The sequence below is a fragment of the Trachinotus anak genome, unplaced genomic scaffold (genome assembly GCF_046630095.1).
Source record: "Trachinotus anak isolate AG129_WGS33_773 ecotype Australia unplaced genomic scaffold, CSIRO_AGI_Tana_v1 ptg000014l, whole genome shotgun sequence".
In the NCBI taxonomy this organism is placed as follows: domain Eukaryota; kingdom Metazoa; phylum Chordata; class Actinopteri; order Carangiformes; family Carangidae; genus Trachinotus; species Trachinotus anak.
This window is the reverse complement of record NW_027273865.1, coordinates 14,121,555-14,145,092: the sequence shown is the minus strand read 5'-3', so window position 1 is coordinate 14,145,092 and position 23,538 is coordinate 14,121,555. Positions and strand designations below refer to the sequence as shown.

At 39.6% G+C, this 23,538-nt stretch overlaps 3 protein-coding genes and 1 non-coding gene across 9 annotated transcripts in view; 2 read left to right on the top strand and 2 right to left on the bottom strand.

Annotated features, from left to right (window-relative positions):
• calm3a (calmodulin 3a (phosphorylase kinase, delta)) overlaps positions 1 to 23,538 on the bottom strand; it is a 224,889-nt gene that overhangs the window by 189,131 nt on the left and 12,220 nt on the right. The gene's annotated exons all lie outside the window — the stretch shown is intronic.
• Positions 59 to 145, top strand: trnastop-uca (transfer RNA opal suppressor (anticodon UCA)). The gene has a single exon. It is a non-coding gene; the product is annotated as a tRNA-Sec (tRNA).
• mrpl28 (mitochondrial ribosomal protein L28) lies at positions 690 to 6,012 on the top strand. Of its 2 annotated transcripts, XR_011693534.1 has the most exons (7): positions 690 to 831; positions 1,422 to 1,731; positions 2,017 to 2,169; positions 2,252 to 2,386; positions 2,509 to 2,595; positions 2,978 to 3,127; positions 5,874 to 6,012. XR_011693534.1 is itself a non-coding variant. In XM_071497115.1 (6 exons), the coding sequence occupies exons 2-6, from the start codon at positions 1,447 to 1,449 to the stop codon at positions 3,071 to 3,073; spliced, it is 756 nt and encodes a 251-aa protein (XP_071353216.1). In that variant the 5' UTR covers positions 690 to 831; positions 1,422 to 1,446; the 3' UTR covers positions 3,074 to 3,470. The 2 variants fall into 2 exon arrangements, 1 of the variants encoding a protein (XP_071353216.1); XM_071497115.1 differs by lacking the exon at positions 5,874 to 6,012 and having other exon boundaries at positions 2,978 to 3,470.
• On the bottom strand, positions 9,593 to 22,434 carry relb (v-rel avian reticuloendotheliosis viral oncogene homolog B). 5 transcript variants are annotated; one of them, XM_071497110.1, is made up of 11 exons: positions 22,149 to 22,434; positions 21,824 to 21,844; positions 19,377 to 19,555; positions 16,598 to 16,930; positions 14,825 to 14,991; positions 14,550 to 14,641; positions 14,285 to 14,416; positions 14,058 to 14,162; positions 12,478 to 12,693; positions 12,206 to 12,277; positions 9,593 to 10,772 (listed from the first exon to the last, which is right to left on the bottom strand). In XM_071497110.1, exons 1-11 carry the CDS (start codon positions 22,189 to 22,191, stop codon positions 10,405 to 10,407), a joined length of 1,728 nt encoding a protein of 575 aa, XP_071353211.1. In that variant the 5' UTR covers positions 22,192 to 22,434; the 3' UTR covers positions 9,593 to 10,404. The 5 variants fall into 5 exon arrangements, with proteins under 5 accessions (XP_071353211.1, XP_071353213.1, XP_071353212.1 ...); XM_071497112.1 differs by lacking the exon at positions 22,149 to 22,434 and adding an exon at positions 20,141 to 20,192 and having other exon boundaries at positions 21,824 to 21,847; XM_071497108.1 differs by having other exon boundaries at positions 10,253 to 10,769; positions 22,149 to 22,334.

The window sequence follows — 23,538 nt, the reverse complement described above, 5'->3', positions numbered from 1 at the left end:
CTAAGACATTTGTCGCTGTGTCGAGGTTTATAAACACTTGGATGACGTGAGGAAAAGTGCCCGGATGAGCCTCGGTGGTCCGGGGTGCAGGCTTCAAACCTGTAGCTGCTTAGCGGCAGAGTGGTTCAATTCCACCTTTCGGGCGAAGAAAGCGAATATCGGTGTAGAAATGTGAGGATATTTATCGCTTGTGTAATAGCTGTGATGTAAAGAGGCGATCTATAATCAATATGTCAAGGCTGAAGTATATTGGCATCAATTTATATTATATCTGCTACAATTTAGCTTGAATATAGTTCTTCCACTGAGAATTTTTTCTTTTTAGTTAAAACTGTCAAAATCTCCTGACCACTAAATCTCCAGAGTACTTCCTGTCAAGCTTTGTCCTTGCACTTCACAATAAAAGCTCAAATCATTTAACTGAGTAGTGTACTTATCGCATAGTGAAATCAGAATAACGACCAAAAATAAAAATTCCAAAATAGATAGGAAAAGTAAAATAATAGTAATTAAAATAAATCATCATACATACAATTAATGATGAATAAAAGAATTGTAAATAAGAATACAATTTTAATCCTTGACCAGTTTGTGAATCTACATCCGGCATACCCGGAAGGAGAAAAAAATATTCTTTTGATTGACAACCGTGTAAGCCAATCATCTGTGACCATTTCCTGTCCGACATCCAATCATGTCCGCCGGTGTAGGCGGGCCCATCAGTGCGGACAGAAACCGTGGGATTCATGTCCTTGCTTGTTTGATTTTGCTGTAACGTGGGTTAAAAACTCACTTGCTGTTCGGTGTAGGCCACTGTTTTTTTATCAGGCGGTAAGACAGACTTTTTGAACTTGTTGTTATTGATATATCAGACTCGTAGAAGCCATGTTTGGTTTTATTGTTGTTTTTTTGCCTGTCAGTCAGCGTCATGCTAACGACAAACCTTATGAAAGATACTCACTTGTGCTTGTGAGTTTCTGAAAATCAGTATCAATTAATTAAAGAGAAGCTGTACCAGGCGACTACCAGCCAGAAACTAGTAATCTGTAATGCCACAAATTTACTCACAGGTGTAGATTAAGAGAGTGTTTTAACCACGTTTTAAATAGTTTTAAATATAAACGTTTCAGTTTTTTTGTTTGTCCTCATTTGAAAAGACTTTAAGTGTAAAGGGTTTTAATGCAGACCAGGTTTAATGTGGTCTGCAAGTGGGAGAAAAGTAGAGGAGCTCTTCCACTTGCAGACTAAGTTTAAATGAATAAAACAAATGTTGGTCTAGAGCTAAGTTTTGATTTGCAGCACACCTCCCCTTAAATTTTGATTTTGTCTTTTGCATTGTCTGCATTTGACCAGCACCTGATTCATGCTTATTATAGTAACAAAGTGGTAATGTTTCATCTTCTCCGTGTTCTGTCTTCCAGATCTGACGTCAAAACACAGTCCATCATGCCTCTTTTGAAATACTCTACCAAAATCTGGGAGGCCATGAAACTGAAGCAAGGCATCTATGCTCGTCTCCCTAAACACTACCTCAAGTCCCTTGAGCAGAAAGAGCCCACCCCTGTACACTGGAGACCCCTGGGAGTCCAGTACCGAGCCAACCCAAAGACTGGGCACAAGGAACGGGTTCAGGATGTCCCAATTCCCATGTACTACCCTCCACATTCCCAAGACGGCCTGTGGGGTGGAGAGGGCTGGATAAGGGGCTACAGATATGCCAACAATGACAAAGTGAGAATTAACGCCTTTCTTTGTCATATATAGTATTACCGTCAGTGTCTTTGGGTTTGGACTGTTAAAAAACAAGACATTTGGGCTGTGGCAAATTAAAATGAGCATTTTCTCCATTTTCTGACATTTTATAGAACAAATTATTAATCAAATAATCAAGAAAATAATCTGTAGTTTAATCAACATTGAAAATAATGGTTAGCTCCAGATGCCATCTCATCTCATCTCATCTCATCTCATCTCATCTCATCTCATCTCATTGAATTGAATTGTCTCTTCCCACAGATGTCCACTCGTTTGAGGAAGATCTGGAAACCACAGGTGTTCAAAAGAGAACTGTACAGCGAAATCCTCGATCACAAGTTTACCATCCCCGTCACAGCTCGAACTCTGGACCTCATTGATGCTGCCTATGGCTTCGACTTTTACATTCTCAAAGTAAGAAAACGCTACCTCTGTGTACCAAAGTGGCGCTTTCCATTGGGCTTTTTATGTGCCTCTAATGTCCAACTCCTATTAGACACCAAAGGAAGACCTGAACTCCAAGCTGGGGATGGACCTCAAGAGGGCCATGTTGCTTCGTCTGGCACGCAGAGACACAGAGCTTTACCCCAATGACCCTGTCAAGAGAGAGAAGGTCTATGACAAATACAAGGTCAGTCACATGTGTTTCAGTCCACTGATTGATTCTAAATGTGTTGAGTGGTTTCAGCTAGTGTAGCAGAGATGGAGCTGTGATTAAAAAAAAATATCACGTTTGTCTTTCTGTCTGAACAGCAATTTGAAATCCCAGAGGAGGAGGCAGAGTGGGTGGGTCTGAGTCTGGAGGAGGCTGTGGAGAAACAGAGGCAACTGGAGCACAAGGTAACAGAGTCCTCAGACACAATTGCCTGAATCTCATGTCAACAACTAGAAACAGAGGATCAGTGCTATTGCTCCTCTGTTGCAGGCTGCAAGAAATGTAGGATGCAAATATCTTCTTTCTATCTCGTTTTCAGTGAGAAAGACTTTCATCTCAGATCAGAGACATACAGTATATTTGACTATATTTCAGATTCTAGGTCCTAAGTTCCTTATTTGATCATTCTTTGCTCCTCGATCCTCACTTTAAAATCAATTTGACCCATGAAAGATTTTTAAAAACCTCATGACAGGTTGAAATGTTTTATTTTCGTAACCACAACACCATGTACATTGTGTGTCCTGTGTGTTCTGACCCGTTTTTTTTCTGACTCTTGTCATCTAGGAGCCTGAGCCTCTGTTTACGGCCTTTGTTGACAAGCTGGAGGAGGAGCTGCGCCTTCAAAAACTCTCAGAGCCGCACATCATAGAGAAGAAGTGACTACCACAAACCATCTGAGCGGGACAGATACAGCTTTTCAGACTGAAAAATTAAGTAGGTTGAACTGTCGAGCTTCTCCAGATGGTGGTGGGATTTTGAGTCACCAAGTTTCTGCCTCTGAAACAGTTTCAGCACTGAGTGCACAGCTGGGAGAACTTCCTGCAGTTTCAACTTGCCTTTCCATCTGGGAGTGACACAAAGGACAAGGTCACGTTGGACTAATGCTTATTTATTTCAGTTCTTTTTACTCCTTGAATTTAAGACCCATGCAAGAGACATTTAGGAATTAAGGCAAAAGCCCCCATCAGTGTAAATACTCCCTGACCAGCTGAGATATGAGACCCTTGTTGGGGATATCTGAAAATTAAGATAAAATTAAAAAAACAGTTTTCTTAAATGTTGTTTCTGCTCATCTGTTCTCCAATTGAATTATTACATCAGCCCACTAATTATTAATTCATTGATTTGCTGCATGAGGTGAGATGTAAGTAAAAACCGTTTTAAGGAATAGTTTGACATTTTGGGTAATATACTTATTCACTCTGATGTTTGCATGGTAAATATGTAGCAGGGGCCAGCAGCTTGTTATCTAGCATAAAGACAGGAAACAGGGCAACTCCAGTCTTAATGCTTACCACCCCCTGGCTGAGAATAGTTAGTTTCGCTATATTTAATGGGCAAATATTTCATTTTCTTTATTTATAAGGGCATCACATGTTAATCAACATTTCTGTAAATGTGCCAGTGTTAGCCAGCAGGCTAATTTTCAGTTGCAGTCATTTAGCAAGATGTTCTAAAACTACTGAAGTAACAGGATGAGAATCTTTATAAGTATATAAAATGTCCAAATACAAATGTAGGGCAACAGAAAGCAGAAAAACATTGATGCAGTAATAGAACAATAACAGTCATTACTCTGTACATGTAGCCATTCATTCATTATCTATACCAGCCAACATTGGGCGAGGGCGGGGTACACCCTGGACAGGTCGCCAGTCCATCACAGGGCTGACATATAGAGGCAAATAACCAGGCACCCTCACACCTATGGGCAATTTAGAGTCACCAATTAACCTAATGTGCATGTCTTTGCACTGTGGGAGGAAGCTGGAGTACCCGGAGGGAACCCACGTAGAGACGGAGAGAACATATATACTCCACACAGAAAGGCCCCAAGCCCGGGGTTCGAACCCTTTCTTTCTGTGAGGCGACAGCGCTGCACCACTGCACCAATGTGCTCCCCACATGTAGCCATGCAAGGCATAAATAAACAAAACTGTTAATAATCACATTTTGAACACATCCATGTACAGAAGCATTAAGCAAGAACACACAGAATTCTAACAACCATCAGCAACCATCAGTTTCTTGATAAAAAGATATTAGAATAATTTGAAAGTTAAAATACTGTAAAAATGTAAACCATGCAACTCAAAGTCATAAGACCATTGTAGGACTGTTAATACCACATTGTTGATAAAATTGATGGATTACTTGATCAACATAAAAATAATACATTTTTATAAAGGATGATTTGTTTAAGAGCTAAAATGCCAAACATTACCCAGGTCCAGCTCATAAGGATTTACTGCTCATTTTAGTCTTGTTGGATTTTGGACTGTTTGGTGACATCCCCTTGGCCTTTGGGAAACTTTGACCGACATTTTTGACTCTTGTCTTGCATTTTATAGAACAATCAAACAAGAAAATAATTTACAGTTTAACTCATAATGAAAATAATTGTTAGTTGTAGGCCCACCCAAAAGTATTTAAAGTGGTTAAAATTAGCTCCTTATTAAATGGCTACAGTATCACTAATATGCTGCTTTTAGGTTAACACATCAGCAATAGTATGTAGTAGTAGTATGCAATAATATTACTGTGCTACTGCATAATGAGTACTTTTGCTTTTGATAAGTAGCGTTAAGCATTGTACTTTTACATAGTGGTGAAAAGAGAATGAGAATATTTTCCAAGATGTCAAACTGTTCCTTCAAGCTTTTAAAGTACAAGCTGAACATGCATTTTATTACCTTTCTACTACCTTAATGTGGATATGAAACCAGAAGTTGTTGTTTCTGTGATTGCCCACCAGATGGACCTAAAATACCTAAAATGAAAAGAATGTAAAGTCGCCATTTGAGAGACAAGAGATGATAGTGTCACCTGTGTCTTTATTAAAATCAAGTCACAACTAATGAACTTCAGAAATGAATCGGGCTCATCCATTAAACCACATGACACCATGTGTTAACCCCCAAACAACAGTTAAATGTGTTATATTGCCATAATCTTTGAAACTATCGTGTTTATTTCTAAGCATTTTCTTGTTAGAGATGATGTGTAGTACTACCATCAAAACAAACAATGTCGTAATAACCACACATCTGCGCTAATACAGCAAAGTTCCTTATATGGTGCTTGAGTTGACGAAGGGGGGAAGAAAGACGAAAAATAAGGTTATGAAAACAACAAAAGAGCCGTTTCTTGCTTGGTTTCGCTTTCGGCACCTTGGTCTGATCTGTGTCAGTTGTATTGGTGTTTTGACACTTTGTGGTTGCAGCATGCTATTATGGTAAGATGGGGAGTCCCTACTGGGGACTCCCGTGGGTGTTGTAACTAGGCAACAGAAAAAAAAATTATATCTGGCACCTGTAAACAGAAGATTTAGTCCTTATATAGCTACAGCCACAGTCTGGAATTACCCTTTGATATTGTGCACATGATCAAGTTGTCCATATTACCTAAAACAAACTCAAACAAATTTGGTCTTTCTCTTTTTTTTTTCCTTTTTTGGCAGTGCGCAAGGGAACATCTGGCAGGTTCATCCTCACCCCACTGAGCCAAATGAGGCTTGAAAGCTAATGATGTTCATGATTTAATGATGTTAAAAAACTACATTTTTTAAAATTTTAAATCAGTCCATGAAGATCAATTAGGAAATAAAACATGATTTGTTTATGTGAAACTGGCATCCACAACCGTGACCTGCTCTCGTCTTATCTTTCCCATCCCTGATTGGTGTTACTTGGGTAAATATTTATTATGATACGTGTCACTTTACAAAAATGCTTTCCAGTCCACCTTTGGCCAACTACTGTTTTTTATGATGTAATGTCAGGTGTTTCAATCTTTAAAAGGGACACAGTCAGTTATAGACAACAATTCATTCATGTTCCCCTCAGTAATGAATTCTAATAAGTGTTGTAACTTTTCACCTCACATCATCATCAGGTCAGCATTTCAGTTCATCCTGTACTTTGGTTTATGACCAAAAAACTTCAAAATCAATTAGCTGTACTTTGTGTTTAGTAATAATTAGTAAATGTTAACACAGTAACATGCCAAACTAGGATGTTCACAATGGGAAACGATGCACCTACAGCAGCCTGCTACACATCAACAGTGTCATTTTAAGCCTCTAACATGGCCGTAGACTCGCCTTGTTTCTAAAAACTCTTCGGGGGCATTTGTGAACCTTCTTGCAGCAAAAATTTAAAAAATGACCTCTTAATTTGGCTTCAGAGAAGTCCTCAGGTAGCATTACAGGTCTTAATCTACAGACACCTTGATGACTGTCATCATGTTACATCGATTCAGGAAGATTTATTTATTTGTGAAGATGTTTCAAAAATAAAAAAGGAATTATATCTGAATAAACATAATATGGCTTTATAAATGTGTTTAATTATAAATGTGCTATTAGAGGTTCTGCCAAACAGCTTAAACCATAGTATCTCTACTTCTAGTATGTCTTCTTTATGGCAATATTAGATTCATACATGACTCCCTTACGGACTGCCTTGTCAGGTATTTCATTTGTTTGATCATAAAGTCCATTGTTGTCTGATTAACCTCATATATCACAATATATATCAATCTTGCAATATTAAATTACATATACCATGATCAAAATTTTATCCATATCCCCTTCTCCTACAGGACAGCATGGCACCTGTCTGCCATTTACTGTAATGTGTGTGATTTATCACAGTGGGCCTGGTAAAGTGGGAGTGACTCCAGTGACAGATTTGGTTTTCATGGAGAGCAGGAGTGACTTCATCTGAGTGACATAACTGAGACTTAAACCACCCCTTCTCAAGAATATAGAGTACACTTGAGGTTAAGAACGGTTCGAGCTCCCTGATTAAGTGTCGCCGTATAGTTTCTACGTTTGATTGTTTCCACTATATGACTCATCCTGCGAGCTCAGTATTCCCCAGAGTCTCCACAAACCAACAGACACGCCAAATCACAAAACCACACGTTTGACTCAAACCACGACAGGTCCATGCCTACAGTCTGAAAGCTGTACAAAAAATATGACATCGAAATCATAATAATGATTTAATGAGGAACAGTTTTTAGAACTTATGGTGTTTTTTAATTTTATGATCCTATCTTTTCTAGTATAAGCATTTGCTGCTTTTTTCTGTTTTATATCTTTGTAGCTTTGCCCAGCGTTCACTGGGACACAGCCTGGAGATGATGTCCCAGTCCAATATAGGGCAGGTGTATCATGTCTGAGCAGTTCAGGAAATCCTTTGTTCCCACTGCCATCAGGCTGTTCAACACCTGAGCCGACGGCAGAGCATTATGACGCTGACTTAAATGTTAACACATTAGTGACCTGCTGGACAATCTGAATTTCCCCAAGGGATTAGTAAAGTATTTTATCTATCTATGTTTACAGGAACACGCAAAGACACGGGAATGGTATCTTCCCGTGTTTGCATGGCAAATATGAAGCCTGCAGCTGTTTAGGTTAGCTTAGGATGAAGACTAGAGACAGGTGACAAACATAGCCCAGTTAGTTTAGCATAAAGACTAGAAAAGAGTGAATCAGCTAGCTTGGTTAGTGTAGCCCTGTAGAAAGGCCAGAAACAAGAACAAACAGCAAGTCTGATCATCTTAGGTTAGCATAAAAAGCTAGTTTGGCTTAACGGGCACAAAAACAAAGTGACAAAGTAATGTGTTAATTAATGAGCTATAGAGGAGGTGGTTGGCAGATTTTGTCATCTTTGGATAGAGCTAGGCTATTTTCTCACCTAACTTTTAACTTCCTTTAGTCCATTTCAGTCTTGCTGTAGCAACATTCATTAAAAAAACACACTTGATAAGTCTTATTAAACCAGCAGCCTATAAAGAGATTGAGTATGTGTTAAAACGGATAGTGTGGACATGTCCAGACAAATCTTGGAAGCAGGGTTTGATGGGACCATTTCACAGGAAATAATGTGTATCTGTGTGTATCTGTGTGTGTGTGTGTGTGTGTGTGTGTGTGTCCACGCACATTAGATCAAAGGCCTTGGAAACCAGCCCAGTGTGGACTTTCCCAGTGACTGTAAGCCATCTGTGTTCAGGTCAACTCAACAGTGACAGGCAGGCAGAAAAGGTAACAAAGGTAACACCTGGTCTATCTAACACATTCCCAACAGAAGTAAATGAAGCATCAAATATAATCTGTCACCATTGTTTCAATGGCACTGCTACCATTTATTGTTGTATTATTGTTTATTGCTACTTAAATAAATGTGATGACAAGTATTAGAGCTGAAACATTAATCAGCAGCAATATCTCATCGCTGAAGTAATTTATCAAGCAAAGATGCCAAACATTTATTGCCTTCCACTTCACAAACGTGAGGATTTGCTACCTTTTGAAAAAAATATTAAATGGTGTATGTAATGTCGCCTTGGACTCTAGAAACATGCGAGGGATTAATGTGGTAACACTGGTTAAAGATTTGATTATATTGGGTGGCTTATGAATTCCCCCTTCAGTAAAATCTCTACAATAATACATTACAATTGATTTATTATATTTTGTAGTATTCATCTGAATCAGCAAAGTAAATGAAGTTATCAAATACATATATAAAAATATTTGCCTCCGCAATGTAGTGGAGAAGAAGTATAAGAAAATAATTTTTCAAAATGATGAAAGATTTGACATTTAAATATAAGGTTTGAAAAATAGTGGTGCTCAGATACTTCCCAATATGTGTCAATCTGTAAAAATTTCTTAACTGGATTTAGTTTCCCTAAGAACATGTGGCCTTACAAAAGCCTGGATGACTCAGCAGAGACCACACGAACCGAAGGGGAAAGGAGAAATAAGAGATTTTTTCTGACTGGATTACTGTAAAATGTGACAGGCACGTTTTTGAGAATAAAAACGCATTAATACTTGTGGGTGGTTAAGACGCTGATACTAAAAGGACCCCAAGGCATCATATAAACGTGAACTCAGGAGACTTTTCATCCTGAGAGTTTCTGTCATGGCACTGCTGACATTTACAGCAGAGCTGTGACGAGCATAAACCATCCATCAAGCATAAACCAGCTTCTACAAGTTGTTGTTGCCAAGATTTAATATTTTCATAAGTGAGTAACAGGTTAGGAATGTGTATGGACAGTCAGATAGTCCGAAGTGTCAACCTCCCGTTTGTTTGTTTTGACATCTAATAACTCATCACAAAAGCAGTTTCAGAGGAAGTAACGACGAAACGACAAAAATAACACAGAGATATTTTATTTTTTCTTGGAAACATTTACAGTTCACTGTCACAGCAAAGGGGGTGGAGTTAGACGTGACGAGGTATGAGCAGAAATTTTAAACAGCATGAGAGTGAAACTGCAGAACAAAGGGAAATGACATAGAGAGAATGATGAAAACTAGGAGGACTGGTTTCTATTGCTTATAAGTGGATTAAATATTAAACAAGCCAGGTGTGATCTCCACAACAACAGAGGGCAATAACAAACAAGAATATTGTGAAGAACAGATCTCAGACTACTGTACACTGTGTATTGTAAAACTAAAATCCTTTCAGACAACTTCTAGTAAGGAATCAGCTTGTTTTCGAGTTGACAAAACAGCTCTCACACAACCATGAAAATTTACTATAACAGAGAGCAGTTTACGGAAGGGTTTCTGCTTTTCCCAAGTCAAAGAGAGAAGTTCATGAGTTCTCTTTTTAGAGCTCCACTCGTACTGTGAGAATTACCTTCTTCTGAACTTAAGCCTTAAAATTAATGCTAGCAGCATTTATTGACAAATATTTAGGAATGTTAACCTGCTCCTGTTTGCGAAAGCCTTGACCAGCAAGGCTTTCATAAAGATCAGGGGTGAAGGAGAGGACAACAGAGCAGAGTTGTGAAACCAAATTACTCAACAAACACATTACTGGTCACAAGCAGCTGGATCAAAGGAAGCATTTCGCTTCATCTTGGATTTGAGACAACATGATCTTTTCTGGCTCTAAATTCCAAAAGGTTACAGATGTATGTTTTACATATTAAGTAGTGAGCTTCAGACTAGCTCGCCCTCATAGCGCCTCTTCTTTCTTCACCTGAACCACATTGGACAGGCTGTCCTGTGGCTCTGACTGCGGAGTCTGGTTCTCATTGACGAGCATGTTGAACTGAAAGTCGCTGAACTGGGAAAAGTCCTGAGTGTATGACTCGAAGTTTTGGTTAAAGTTTGTATCCATGTTGGCAAACGTGGAGTTGCCATCGGGCTCCTCCACAAAGTCACAGGACATGTAATTGTTGGTGTCACAAATCGCTTCCCATATTGCGGGTATTTCTAGCAACTGATTAATGATGGTTGTCTCGTCGGTGTGGTTGTTTGTGTCCTGGGGTGCGTTGTAACACGCTGCCCCTTGAGGCTGCGGGAAGTGGAAGGACTGCTCTGCTGCAGAAGAAGAAACAGGTTGTGTTAGAGAGAAAATAACGGCCTGCAAGAACAATTCTGCAAAAAATCTGTAAGATTATAAAGTTCAGTTTTAGTTTGAACTTTTTCAGGAAGCTGTGAGTGCAGTTTGCGATGTTGTTAAATTGTATTGCATTACACTCTGTATGTAGTATATGTATATTAAGCATCTTGGGCACAGAGTTTCTTATTTTACTTATTGTAATAAGCCTAGCATATGCATTTTACAGTGACACATTAACTGTTTTGTGACAGTCTTCATTCATATCCTTAATTCACATTCATGTCCAATTCAATTCAAAACCAATTTTTTTGCAGGCCAACATGGAACAAAGTTTGTTGAAAAAGAATCTATGATATCATTTATAACAGTACACTTAAGTGTGGACAGCGATATTTCTTAGGGAAAGAAACTGACTTCCAATGGGCCTTTTTTACTGTAGACACTTGGACTTGCTATAGCAGGAAAAGCGCTGGTGTAATTAATAGCATTAACAATGGCTGTGTTCCATGTAGCTTCACCAGGAAGTCATGCCAGTGAGTGAGCATGCACAATAGGCCTTTTTTAGAGAGCACAGGACGAGTCAATAGCACAATTAATGATGGCTGAATTCCCATTTAGCTGCTTCAGTTTCAGGGTCGTGGCACTGTGCATGCTGCCTCACTGTCACACTGACATGACTTACTGGGACACTCGAAGCTTAACAGACAAATTGGACTCATTTTTGAATGGAGATTAACTTCTGCAAGATTTGGCTGTCATGTGGTGTGCAGTATGAGGGGTGTCCAGATGCCTTATTAATTGTCTTATATATTATTGTCTTGCAGTGTGAGCAGTTCCTCTGTCTGATTTCCCACCTTGTTGCTGTCAGAAGACCCCTTATAAAGAGTAGTGAGCTTGCTTTAACATTACTGGAGTAGTATTTTACACGTTGTGGCTCAAATGACATGAATGAAACTGTGCGGTGATGGCAATCTGCATCTTCTAGCCACCGACGCCCCCATATTTGTCTTTTTCCTCTGACTTTGTGTTCATAGTGCAATTACAGAAAGGCCAGTTAAAATATAATGTCAGTTAACACAACGTACAAGATTAACAGAAAAAAGGGGTGTAACGATTCTGAAACCAAAACCAAGACCAAGACCAAAACCTCGATACTGACGTCCCAGATTTCATGCCCAGCCAGAGCCATGACGAATGTTATTAGTAACAGCAGCGCTTTTCATACTTTGACAAGTCAAAATGTCTGCTGTGAAAAAGACCTATGCAAGCAATCCCATGATGTCAAAGGCAACTTGCCTTGTTTAATCAGTTTAAACTAACCTACATGCTTCTAAATATCGAAAAGGTAAACATGAATAAAGAAAACATCGAACTGAGAGACAGAAAAGAAAGGACGAGGTCCAAGCCTCACCTGTCTGACAAGGTTTCTCTCTGAAACTGATGTCCGACTTTATTCTACATTTCCGCTTCACCTCATATGGATCTGAAATGAGAAACAGTTTGGAAATAGTTAAATAAACTTTCCGTTATCATTTCTGGTCAAAAATGATCTGCTGCACCTGGTTTAGGACATGTCACTTTAAGCCTTTTAGCTTAAACTGCCATCTGGGCTGATTTAAATGATGACAGGAGTAAGATAACCCCGAAGACCAGACAGCTCAGTGTCATACAGTCCCAACTGACCTGGGTTGTGTGGCAGGTACGTGAAGGTAACAGGCTCGCTCTCCATCTGGTCTGAGATGCGCCGCAGGACGACGCTGACGTCAACCTCCTCTGTGATGTTCTGGTCCTGGTAGGGCGGAGTCTTAAATACAATAGCAATCTGTCGGTGCACATCTGTCTGGGCAAACTCCCCGCTTGCCTTCCACGACCCTCGGCTGAATCTGATCTCTATGTCATCTGTGGATCAGCGACAAGTCACAGAGCCATGTTAATCAAGGTAAATGAGAAAACTACCTAAGAATTATCCAACCAAAGCTGACACACACACACACACACACACACACACACACACACACACACACACACACACACACACACATACATACATATATATATATATATATATATATAATATTTTCCAGGTTATTGGTCTTAAAAAGCCTTAAAAAGATGACTGATTTCAGTTTCCTCTGACAAGGCCTTCAAAAAGTATTAAAAAGACACATCTTCAATATTGGTCAAGCGCTAATGTTACTAATAAAATGATTCTGACCTTTTATAAAATATGTAAATATTTTATTGTTAAATGCATCAATCAGTTTCCAGCTGCTTATCCAGGTCCTGTTTAAAGACATTATTGGGAATTGTGATGTAAATAATTTTAGGCCTTACCATCCCTACTGTTTTTCATTGATTTGATCAGTATGACTGAGGAAAAGGTATGTAATTGAATTTTATGTGGTATTAAAAATGTCTGAAAAAGTCTTACATTTCACCTGGTGAACCCGGCAGAAACCCTGTTTTTTGTTCTGGTTTTAATTGTGAACAGCAAGTCAAAGTATTGAAACTAGTGGAGCTGCCATTTATAGCTTCTTTTATTGTAACCATAGTAAGTGTTTTCTGCTTTCCTAGACTAAGACAACGAGGATTTACACCTCTGAGGTCATGGGCCACACAAGACCTAAGAGAAACGAGCAAAATACTGTACAACCACTTCCCAACCTTTAATATTCTGGATAAAGTAACAGAAATATATTTCCTGTTTGGTTTTTGAAGATGTTACACCAGCAGTTAAGTCAGCAACAGCTGCAAATTAGTTTTGCAGAATAAAAAAAAACACAATTTTATAAATTTGTTTTCGAGGCAGCACAATGTAGATTATACTGCAGAGGTGCCAAGAGGCCAATAGGTTGCTGATTTATCACTTAAAAGACTGGACATCTGCATGGTCAAAGAGAAAGTAGTCCCTCATCAACAATGACTGTAAGATACCAAAGAGGATATCTGCTATGGCCATAAAAATAATTACTGCACCACTCATTTCCCACAGTTGTTCCTACAGTTCCTTTTAGACCACAAACTGTAAAATGGCATAAATCTTTTCTACATGTGGTTGGAAAGCTACATCATCGTTAGTCTTGCCTAAAAATTTCCAATGCCAACTTCTCTAAAAATGTCATTTTTTTCCTCCTAAAATATCCACCAAATCAGTTTCTGAAGAAATCTGCAATGACAGGCCACTTCAGGTTGAAGATTTGTGCCTTATTTTATGTCCTGTACCCGGTTTACAGACACAAATAAAAACTCCACTTTCCTCTCACCTTTCTGTACTTTGTCACATAACATGTAGATCTCCGTCTTGCCGGTGCAGGGACCTTTATACTGGTTCAAACAGGTGATCTTCAGCTGTGACGTAGTCGTGGCTTCTGTGAAAGACAAAAAAAACCAAACATGCAACAGTGTGTGAGAATCAGGAAATACATTTTTGCTGCAGCTGGTAATATGGTGTCATGGTTTGTAAGTGTTGGTGTCTTTGGCAGTGTCTTACTCTTGTCATAGATCGTACTGGACACCACTGGGCTGAGACTGTCCTTTCTGCTGTCCTCCCACTCGAGCTCACACTGGAAACACAGACGCACTGCATTCATGTCCAGGTCTTCAATCCCCTTTGAGTGACCGGCTGAGGGAGGAAAAGACACAACATAAATTGTTATGAGGAGTCATTTAGAGAAAGGTGTATCTATTTAAATAGATGTATAGAAAGTTCTGATGAGGTGTGTGTGTGTGTGTGTGTGTGTAAGCATACCACTCACTTTGAAAGGGGTCGATATTTTGGTTCCTTCTTTTCTGAAGTGAAAGATCGAGCTCTTTCCTCCTCACACACTGGATACCAAGGTTTGCAAAGCTGCAAGTAAAGGCAGGATATAAAACATAAAGTCATTTTTTTGTCAGGACATTTTGTTTGATCCAATGTTGGGAGAAGAAGAAGTTAAAAAGGTATGATGAGTTTTAAGTCTTAGGTAAAGAAGAAACTTGTCTTATACATATAATGTTGCTGGGAATAAATGAATGAGAGATGGATGTGCACCTGTGGCGCCGGTTGCTGTGAGGGTTGAACGTGACCACACAGATTCCTGAACCAGGCGGGCAATCTTTACCCACCAGGCAGTGGGGGTGAGGCCGGTGTGGGGGGTCTTTGGTCACCAAGGAGACAGTGACCGTGACCCTCTTTATGTAGTCAATGGGACCCTGAATCTGAGAAAGGGAACAGGACGGGACAATAAAAGTAGGAGGGAGAGAAAAATATACAAAACAGTAAACACATCGTCCTCCACAGCTGATGTAGAACCAACAAACATCCTGTTTCCGCCTGTCACTCACTGGCAAATCAATCCAAGTGTGAGGATTACAATACAATGCTGAGATGCATCGTTACTTGTGTTAAAATCTAATCTGTGACATCTGGGACATTTGGACAAACAACCAAACAGCAGGTGTTCCACCTTCACACACAAAACATAATGTGCTACGTGATTCAACATGATAAAAATATTTGATATTGATCATTTCTCAAACAGAGAAAAAAGGAGGAGAGTCAACTAATTCAACTAATTCAAAGTTAGAAACTTCCAATATGTTAAATATTAAAACATGCAGCAGATGTTGCCTGAAGAAGAGTGAAATGCGTTGCAGTCCAGAGTAGGGCTGTGTATAACAGTTATTTGCATTCTCTATTAATTGTTTTGTCTATGAAATGTCAAAAGGTTGTGTTAAGAAGCCATCACAGATCCCCAGAGCCAGAAGTGCAACACCCAAAGATCCTTAATTTACGGTCAGATATCGCGGCCGATTGTCAGAAATTGGAAACTATTTTTTATATTATAAAAAATAAATAATAATAATTTATATTATTTTTTATAACTGAATAGTCTCTTTCAGCAAAAAAGCCAAATATTGAATACACAACAAGTCACAAGTCACCTGAAAGTGTCACATTGGGCTGTGTGAAATTCTACCATTTTATAGACAAAACAATTCATCAAGAAAATAATCAGTACATTAATCAAAAATGGAACTAATCTTGCACCCTTTGACTGAAATGATCAATCAAATCATTATTTTTTGTTTAAATTTACATTTTTTTTATGACTGACCGACTAATTGATTAAACAACTAATTGTTGCAGCTATAATCCAGAGCAGCTGCCAGTCAAAGCTGTTTTTTTGTTCTTTGTGCTGTTGAGTTCCTGCATTTTTATGCATATTAAATGTTCTTCTTTTAGGTTCCCCTCCTTTGTTCAGTGTGTTATCACTGACCAACTTTAAAAGGCTTTTCCCACAATGTCCCATGAATAATAATCATTCCCCCTGGACCCATGTCATCAAGGACAATAAAAAACAGAAAACAGGCAAAAAACAAATGAAAAATAAAAAATAAAAATCAAACCCGCCATATTAACCTATAATGTTAGGCTTGACTAAGTACATTTAAAATACACAAACTGCAGAAATGCTTTGATTTTTTTGCCATTAAACTTCCCACATGTCTTATTGAGTGATCGTGTTTGCATAAAGGAGGAGATTATTGCGTAGGAGTGTTTGTTAGTATGCAGACAGAGTATAAACCGCCTGTCTTTGAACACACACGAGATGGGATTTGTGGGGACTTTCTAATTGACTCCAACAACCCACATCCCCCCTGCTCCACCCATCTACAACGTCTGCACAGGGGGGTTTAAGTGTACACACCAAACAAAATCAACTGTGGGTAAAACCTGCTGGTTTCTGCTGGTAAACCCCCTCTATGGTCAAAAACGAAAATCTAATTTAACTAAGAGAGATCAACTTGATGATCACTGTACCTCTATCGCAGGCTGAGTCTTGTTGGTGTCAGTGCTGGACACACCTAGGATGCTGCCAGCTGAGCGTCCTTCGCACTCGTACCGAAACCTCATGCCTCTGTCCTTGGGCTCCTCCACCACCACCAGTCTGGGCTTCTCTAGAATCCGCTCCAGCATGTCGGTGTCACCCCGGTTCTGTGAGGAGACACTGCTGGAGCTCCTGGAGGTGGGCAGACATGAGCCTTGACTACGGCGAGAGGAACCGGCCGGAGAGGGGGCAGCCCGGGAAGGAGGAGCCGACGCCATCTCATTGGAATCGCTCAACCGCAGGGGCTGAGGGAATTGCCGGGTGGGCTGTGGAAAGAAACACGGCAACACAACCTTATTCATAAGATTACTTCACTGAGTCCCACTGAGGTTGGAAAACTGTTTTGCAACAAACACCTGGCCAAGACGAAAGCATTAAAAGATGCAGAGAAAACAATACAAAGGTTTCGGGCTAAGACCAGACACAATTAAGAGTCATTAACCATAGAAATACAGTGGTCTTGAATTCTGCCAGAAGTATCAGATTCATCCATTTAATTTCAAGTTGAGTCAGTTTAATGAGTTTAGATCTAAAACAATGATTGAAGTTCATTAATCATTTAGTCAATCAGTGATCGTTTTTCAAGCAAAAATTGTGAAACAGTGCCAAATATTTGCAGATTGCAACCTCTCATGAGAGAAGATTTCTTTTTCTTTTACCACTGCAAACTGAATATTTGTGGGGGTTGAGGGTCATTTGGATTTTTGGTCAAACAAAATAAACATTTGAAGACACTTCCTTAAGTTCAGAAAATAAATTGTTTCTATTTCATCACCATAGACAACAAGGACAAAGTCAAAAATGTATCTTTTTTGCTTTCTTCCCCGATTAATCATCACACAAACTCTCAGGTTTGTCTGGAATGATAATTGCTGATAATATTTATGTACTTTCCCTTCTAAAAGAGCATTTTTACATTTGCTACTTTTAATTAAGTAAAACATCTGAGTACATCTTATTTGCTTCCCTATAACGATAGAAAGCATCAACTTATAGTCAGAGAAAAAAAATCTGTCGGGCATGTTTTTAAGGTACATACTAGACAACCAGATGTCTGTCTTCCATTATAGTAGATGAGAGTAGCTGAAGCTTTCGACAGTGAAACAAGCAAGCAAAACTGAGTCACTGCATGTTTTTCCTTCATACATGTGCTTTGTATCAGTGCATAGAGTTAACCATGTGCCCTTTGACTCCACCTCTTGCATTTCATGTCTTATTTTTTCCGTTACACCACAGGCCATCAAGCTTTCCGCTCCCACATTGGTGTTTAATATCAATCTCTCTGTGCTGCTTTTACTTTCTCTAGCTGCAATTCTCCCAGTCGTCAATCACCAGTTTTTGTCCAATAAGCCTTAATGTAAAGCAAAGAAAAAGTATCACAAACAATTTTTAGTCTTTAATCTGTAGCATCAGTTGAACAAAAGATGAATAATCAAACCTGCAGGGAACAAAGAAGTAAAGAAGTTGACTCCTTTCGCTCCCGTGTAGCAGTTAATCAGGCTGAGAGCTCATTAAACCGTTGCTGCAGAGATCTGGATGATGCATCTGCATGAGATCATGTTTCAAAGTATCCTGTCGAGCCACAGATGTCTGCTGCCGTGTTAGCGTGTGAATCTGGACATACCTGTTCGACCTTAAAACACTGAAGCTAAACAAAAGCCTGACAGACTGAGCCAGGAAACAGGAAGTCAGCTAGACCTGATGTAGATCGACCAATTGAAGAAGCAGTGTGGCGCTAAGAATGCAACCTCTAACCCCCGGTGGGTTTGGCTAGTAAACAGAAAGGACGGCAAACTGAAAGTAGGAGTCAGATTACAGTTCTTCCAAAACGTCCAGCCCCTCCTCCTTCTTCGCTCTCAGCCTCCTCCCACAGAAAAGCATGCTGGGGAGGTGTGTCAGCCTCTCACAGGCCGCAAAGACTCTCAACTTTATCAAACTGTATTTGCACAAAAAAAAACCCCGAATGCAGAAATTGCACATGTGTAGATCATTTGCTAACAAAGAGTTAAATCTGCTTTCTGGTGCCCTGCAGTGTTTATACCTGTCTATGCAGGCTACTGCGTATCTACAGTCTTATCAGATTACAACACTTCTCTGTGCTGTCTGTAAACCACGTGCTTTATGGGAAGACCAGCCTGGGTGCCTAACTGCTGCTCTGCACAACAACAAAAGACCCATCTGCAGGCTGCACATGTACAACACTGCAGTTTATTCCACCAACATTTAACCCTTCAGAAACCTCCTCGCTAAAAAATCCCAGCAGAAGCTTCCTCTGTTGTCAACGGTTACACTAATAAACTCTCAGCAGCAACATTAAGTCACTATGGATCAAATAAACTGACTGTATCACACTGATATGTGAACATTTGTACCTGCCAGATTCGAACCCCGGGCCACTGCAGATAGAACTAAGCCTCAATGATACACGCTCTACCAGGTGAGCCACAGAGGAGCCCCCGACTTTTATTCTTTTTTAAAAACGGCCTCCTGATGCCCCATTTGCCCACAACTGACCACTCTTGCCTTCTTTTAGCATACCATCCACGCCTGAAAGAAACAACTTGCCTGACTGTTGGGTTTTGCCAGTAATAAGGAAACCACTTACTGAGGTAGAAACTGCATGAGACCAGACACAACACCACAAATGACAACAATGGTACAAATACACAACACTCTAAGAGCGCACTCCAAGATGTTTTTGAACCCACTTACTGGGTGTCCAGTGCCCCTTGCCACCAGCACAGGCTGTGAAGACTGGGAGGAGCTCTGTGGGCGCATCCTGGGGTGTTGGCTGGGCGGCAACTCGGAGAGGAGGTCAGCAGGAGGGGGACAAGGTCTAGGAAGGACACCTGACTGCTCGCTCTCTGCGCTGATGATTTCATGAAGGAGATCTGTAGAAAAATTTAAAAAATATATTGTTCACTAAGAAATAGCATCTCCGGTGGAAAGTCAGCACTGAACTCTTGTTGATCCACAATGTCCGAGAATAGTGTTATTCAAATTCAGATTACATGACTTCAATTCTTCAATTCAATTTGAGGCACTTTTCATGTAACCCACGGGTACTTTATGTACAGACAACAAGCCAAAAAAAACTGTGAATGAAAACTTTGGCTAAAAACATTGGGATATAAAATGATTTCTTAGTAATTCCCTGACAGTTTCCTGGAAAGAACTGTTTAGTTTGGTTCCAATTATAGGAAAAATAGAGACAGAGGTCTGGTTCGAGTCGAGTTGTTCAGTTTATCATTGACTTACAGATTAATTTCCATCAAAGAAACTAAGAAAGAAAATATTTATGGCTTACTTATTAGTCGCAACTTTATTCTTCATTTATGCTGAGCTGTATATTTGTTTGTAGACACATTTTGAGTGTTTAGCTCACTTGCTATCGTCTGAATTAAAGTCTCAGGGTTGTGTTAGCTCAGCATTTAGAAATAAGTAGAAGTGTACCAGCTGATCATTTTCTATTTTACCTGTAATCAGAAACAAATCATGTAGTTCTTCACAGGAAACTTCTTAGATTATCTGGAAATAAATTGGGATTTAAAGCATCATCAAATGATAAAACTATAACCAATATAAGAGACAGAGTGATGTTTATGTATGATTTTGACAGATTCGACAGGTGCCATATAATAACTAAAGTAATCAGACAAGAGAAAAGATGCATCAGGATCTGATTGTATTGGCCTAACCTTTTCCTGCGTTTGTGTATTTTGTATGTCTGTATTCATATTACAGTACATCTGTTTCATGCTCAGTATTGTTGTGTTTGTATATATGAATTTAAGTGTCATTTACTGTTTAAACCATAACTAATTACCAAAAAAAGATAACATATGTTATCTTAAAGGAGTTAGTAAGTTGAGTACTAGAGGTGGAAGAAGTATTCAGAAAATTTAATCAAGTAAAGATATCAGTAACGTGGTTTCAAAATACTCCATCACAAGTTTAACTTTGCTCTCATAAATAAACGTACAGAAGTATTAACAGCAAAATATACTTTAAGTATCAAAGTAAAATCACTTGTTTTGAAGCTTAAACTATTTTGTTCATAGTAGTTAATCAATAAGTCCTTGGATAAGGGGTTGGGCCGATCCATAGGGTCTCCAGATAAATCTGAGGGTTGTGAGATGATTCACAAGAGAGGAAAGAAGAAAAAACAAGTTCTAAAAACCTAATTCATGTTCATTCATTTGGGCTTCTCTCTAATCTTTGATGTTACTGTGAAATTTTACTTGGTTATTTAAATGAAACCATCTAAGAAGTTTAGAAAGGACCTTTAACATGTATTCCAATTAAGAGCTATAATAATAATAATAATAATAATAATAATAATAAAATATAAATGTCTGAAATGTAGTGGAGTAGCTGTGTAAAGTGGCATAAAAGAGAAATACTGAAGGACATTTTCAAGGTACTAAAACACAGTGCTGGAGTAACCTGGCTACTTTCCAGTGAAAGTTAACCAGTAAAAGAACCGCGGACCTTGTTGCCATGGTTATGTGTGGTTAAATTTACCCTGTAGTCTGATTTAGACCTGTGGTTGTCGTGTGTCTGACACTGGCACACCAAACAGAGACAACAGTTTCATGCAGCCGTGCTCTAACAAATATTGACAAAGGAGCCGTAAAACATTTTTAAAGCTGTCGGCATGAGCTGTCTACTCTTCTGCTGATGGTCTAATAATCAGCTACAACTATACATAAATCAGTAAAGTACCTCAGCTGAAGTGTGTACGTAGTGACTGAATATCTCTGGATTTTGAACAACAATCACAACTAATGCAGATAATGTGCAAACTTATGTTTTTGGGACTTGTGATGGGACATTTTTTCTGACCATTTTATAGACTTTCACTGTGTATAGACAATTAAGAAAGAAAACAATGTGTAATGAAAAAAGAAAACAAGTTAGTTTCATGCATATGTAAAACTGAATGGTTAATAATGCTGTTAGGTTTACAGAAATGTCCTATTTTGTCTAATAATTTGTCGATTTGTTGTCTGAACAGTGTGAACCAGAGGCTGCAGGAGACACGGAAGCAGAAATACTAATGATGGTTTACTTCTGCACAAGGTCATCTCAGGTCACACGTCGCCTTACATCACACATGCATCAGTGTCTTGAAGCAAAAACAAAGAGTCCATACTCACCGAAGTCTGACACTGCTCGGTCTGCAGGACAGACGAAAAGCAAACTGTCAGTCGACACAGTAAAACACAAAGAGTTGAACTTGCACAGAGCAGAGCAGTAACAGTGGGGGAGCAGCAGCCGGGCAGCAGCGCTCTGATCCCGGGGATGGGTGTTGGCTCCTCTGCTCTGACAAATCACATGCCTGAAGATGATGTCAGCCCCACACACACACACACACACACACACACACACACACACACACACACACACACACACACACACACACACACACACACACACACACACACACACACACACACACACGGGCCGAGCCTTTACACGTACCTGAGGTAGGCTGAAGGTGGCTGACGATGTCCATGTCTTTCATCTCATGTGAGGATCCTTTCAGACCATGAACTCCGCCGTCGTGTCCTTGAATTATTTCCAAATCGGACGAGTCCCGGTTTTCTTCGTCTCCTCCTCGTCAGCTCTCCTCTTTAGTTGGACACAGCTCGGGCAAGGGCTCGGCAGACTCTCACTACCTCAACCGACCCGTGAGAAGGTGTCGACCCGACTTGAAAACATACCTTGAATGATGTCTGAAGCACACTTTGCCTCAGTTTTGTGTTTCCGCAGAAGCCCAGTCTCTGATTGGCTGGTTCAGGGTGTGGAAATCCCCACAACGTCATGTCGCCTCCCAGACGGGAACTCCCCCCCCCCCCCCCCCAGCAGGTAACCTACTGTAGCCTTTAACCCAAAGCTTTACTAATTTGAATATTCAACATTTTAATCTAAAAAAAAAACAAAAAAAAAAAAAAAAAAAAAAAAAAAAAAAACACCCACACCGACAATGAGAACTTTTTCCATTAAGTAATCTAGCTGAACGCCTCGGTGCCTTCTGGTTTCGACTCCGCTTTGCCCCAAATGCAAAACAATTTACAACTATTTACATGAGCCTTGATCCCACCTCAGTGTGCCAAGGCCAGCGCTTCCCTGCTGGAGAGACGAGGGATTTCTCCTGGTTGCATCATGCTGCGTCTCACTTTTTCTACAAACTGAAGACGCGGGAATTCCGAAGTCTTTGACAAAAAAAAAAAAAAAAAAAAAAAACCTCTTACACGTTTAGTAACTGCCCTTAAAAAAATAAATAAATAAATAAATAACTTTTGACTTTTTGCTCAGGTTTATGAGGCGCAACAGCGACACCTGGTGCTCACACAGGCGGTTTAAAGGAAATGGAAAGCGAAAGCTGAGGGGTTTAGAAGAAGCAATGAGTCACTGGGGACAATAAAAAAAAAAAACTAACTAAATGGGCCAGATAGGTAAGCATCTCAGGTGGTGGTGGTGTTGCAGATAAACCCAGATAGAGCTGGACAGTCTGATCCTGTGCTTTCTACTGTTTCAAAAGTGCAAAAACAAAAACAAAAAAAAGTGAGCAAATCTTTACAAGGTCCTGAGATAAATCACAAGATGGGATGGCAAGACAGGCCCCTGGAACGGAGCCTGTTTGATATGACTTAATATTTTGTGCTAGAAAGTGTTTAAAATGACTACAGAATAAGAAAAAGACCACAAAGACACACAAAGAGACCACAAAAAGACAGAAAACCACCAAGAGAGATCCAAAATGACAACGGAGATACCAAGTGACCACAAAGAGACACAAAACAGCTGTAAAGACACACAAAAAGACTACAACGAAACTGAACTACTAAAAGGTGACAAAAAAATGCCA